This window comes from Oratosquilla oratoria, chromosome 1, assembly GCF_046742065.1.
Source record: "Oratosquilla oratoria isolate Oo_2021 chromosome 1, ASM4674206v1, whole genome shotgun sequence".
Lineage (NCBI taxonomy): Eukaryota > Metazoa > Arthropoda > Malacostraca > Stomatopoda > Squillidae > Oratosquilla > Oratosquilla oratoria.
The window spans coordinates 102,137,133-102,139,632 of NC_134777.1; the positions used below are offsets into that span (position 1 = coordinate 102,137,133).

Consider the following 2,500-nt stretch of genomic DNA (forward strand, 5'->3'; position numbering starts at 1 on the left):
TTACCTGGTAACTCAGGCAGTAATGAAATGTCACGTGCTAGGGGAAACCTCCGACTTCGTGTTGTGACAAAATGTCCTTTGTATGGGTTTGTGGCGTTTTTGTCTCGGGTTTTGATTTGTGGGGTTATGTCTCATGCTTGGGTTTGTGGCGATTTGTCTCATGCCTTGAAGGGTCTTAAGGTCATTTGCTTGTATATTTAGATTTGGGATCAACTCTTTAATGTATAATGATTCTAAGATTGGGAGGCGTCTATCATATGTACATATTTCCAAAATGTCAGTGATTTCTTCTGGGATGTTTCTTGTTAATGTTGTGCCATGGACTTCTCTTAAATTATTTTTAGGGGCTCCTGATATCATGTGGTATGAGAGGCAACGGGATAACCCCATTGTCGTCATAATCGCGATATAGCAAACATGCCCACCTACAATGAAATCATAAACCTCCTTTCAAAGGAATATAAGTCCATAGTAAGTCATATGGAAAATATATTTAAGAAAATTATATATATATATACATATACATATATATATATATGTATATATATATGTATATATACATATATATATATATATATATATATATATATATATATATGTATATATACATATATACATATATATATATATATATATATATATATACACTGTGCTTCTCTTACAATATAAGAGAGATATTTTTGTGAGTAGGCTTGTATCCTAACAGCAAAAAATAATTAATTTGCATATACTCTGAAATCCAATGTCAGATTCAGGTGTCCGCAACAGTAGCAAGTGGGTGATGATAACGAAGAACAATAGAAAATATGGATGGGAGGAAGGAAAGAGAAAGATGCAAAGATGGAAGGAAGGAAGGTAGGAAGGAAAGAAGGAAGGATCAATCAAGAGACGCATACCCTTCGCGTCCTTCAAAATCTCATCCATTTTGACTTACCTTTGTTTTTCTTCTTGGGTCGGTGATGTCTCCCTCGACTTCGACCTCGCCTGTCGTCTTCGCCTTGGCCTCCGTCGGCGCCTTCTCCGATGCGACTGCTCTCCTCGTCACCCTCCTCCGGGCCCTTCGTCTCACCTCCCACTCCGCCAGCGCCTCCCTCGCCGCCCCCGCCCGCGTCCTCTTCTTCTGGTGGAGGCGGCGCCGGAGTGACCTGCTTTTCCGAAAGCGGCGAGATGATTTCTGGAGGCAAGGAAGTCAGGGAGAGTTAGGGGGTGAGTGAACTCTCATTTGTTTAGGCAATGATGACAATTATTTCAATGATGTCTGAAGCTTCAAAGCTGTTACTGATTTTGCGAGAGGAGCTGGCAAGGTTGGGTGAGGTGGGTAGTGCCGGTCACGGTGGTGGTGGGGGCGAGGTCGGTGTTGATGGTGGTGGTGTCGATGGTGTTGGCTGTGGTGGTGATGGTGACAGTGATAGTGGATAGTGGTTGTGTTGGTGACGTTGGTGTCGTTGGAGATGTTGGTGGTGGTGATGATATTAGTGGAGATGTTGGTGTCGGTGGGAATGTTGGTGTTGGTGGTAGTGGTTGTGGTAGTATAGGTGGCGATGTTGGTGATGGTGATGGACGAGAGCGTGGCGTACTAGGCCAGCAATGGTTGCGTGTACAGATACGCTTGGTCTCCAACGAGTCTCCGTTCGCTTTCCACTGTGGGTATTTATGAGGGAGTCACCCTGCACTCAGTGATTAGTATTCTAACGAAAGCATTCAGCGCTTTTATCCCTTTAGGCAACATCGTACCAAAGAGGCAGAGTATGAGGTAACGGAACCGAATGATGATACACACATACATACATATACCAAAGGCTTTTCCCCCCTTACAAGGGAGGTAGCCAAAAGACAAAGGCATAGAAACCACTCCCACCCATTCCATCCTCTACATACTCCACTCCCCTCTACCCTCTTCCCTCCCTCTTATCTTAGCACCTCCTGGATGACGGGTCATCCCTGCATCTTGTCCACTGCCCTGGGTCAGAAGCAGTGTCGCAAGAAACAGTACATCCGAATGATGATAGAAATTAAAATTGATCAACATTCGTTCTTTGATTAAAGATTAGTTCTCATTCAGAAAAGAATATTACATGACTCTTGTTCGTAGGGGTTACGTAAGTCCCTAAGTTTCTGCAGTCATTACACTATACAGGGTGCTCAGAGAGTAGCCTACGATTAATGACAAATTAAATCGAATAAATGATTATTCATGAATGGTGACAAAGAATCTAAGTTAGTCACGTTATTGAAGTAGAAGATCTAGGAGGTTCCATGCAACTTCCTTCCTTCGTGAGAATAACATCGTTTGACGACAACCGTGATAAACCTTTGAAGTCGATCTTTGGCAGTGAAAGGGTTAAGGATTTCAATCCCTCCGTCACGGATGGAACTTGTCTCCCTTATTCTGGACCTTTATTTCATCCATCCCTTCTGCAGCAAAGGGGCGGACTGATTTGTGCGAATCTCATCGACACCTACCGAGGGAAGAGCTACGAGGTAGGAGTGCCATGGATGC

General features: G+C 43.5%; 1 protein-coding gene across 1 annotated transcript in view; it reads right to left on the minus strand.

The window, feature by feature from the left end:
• LOC143031008 (lachesin-like) overlaps positions 1 to 2,500 on the minus strand; it is a 161,995-nt gene that overhangs the window by 150,874 nt on the left and 8,621 nt on the right. Inside the window, exon 7 of the mRNA XM_076194350.1 lies at positions 935 to 1,174. Coding sequence (XP_076050465.1) covers positions 935 to 1,174 — 240 coding nt within the window. The remainder of the gene's footprint in view (positions 1 to 934; positions 1,175 to 2,500) is intronic.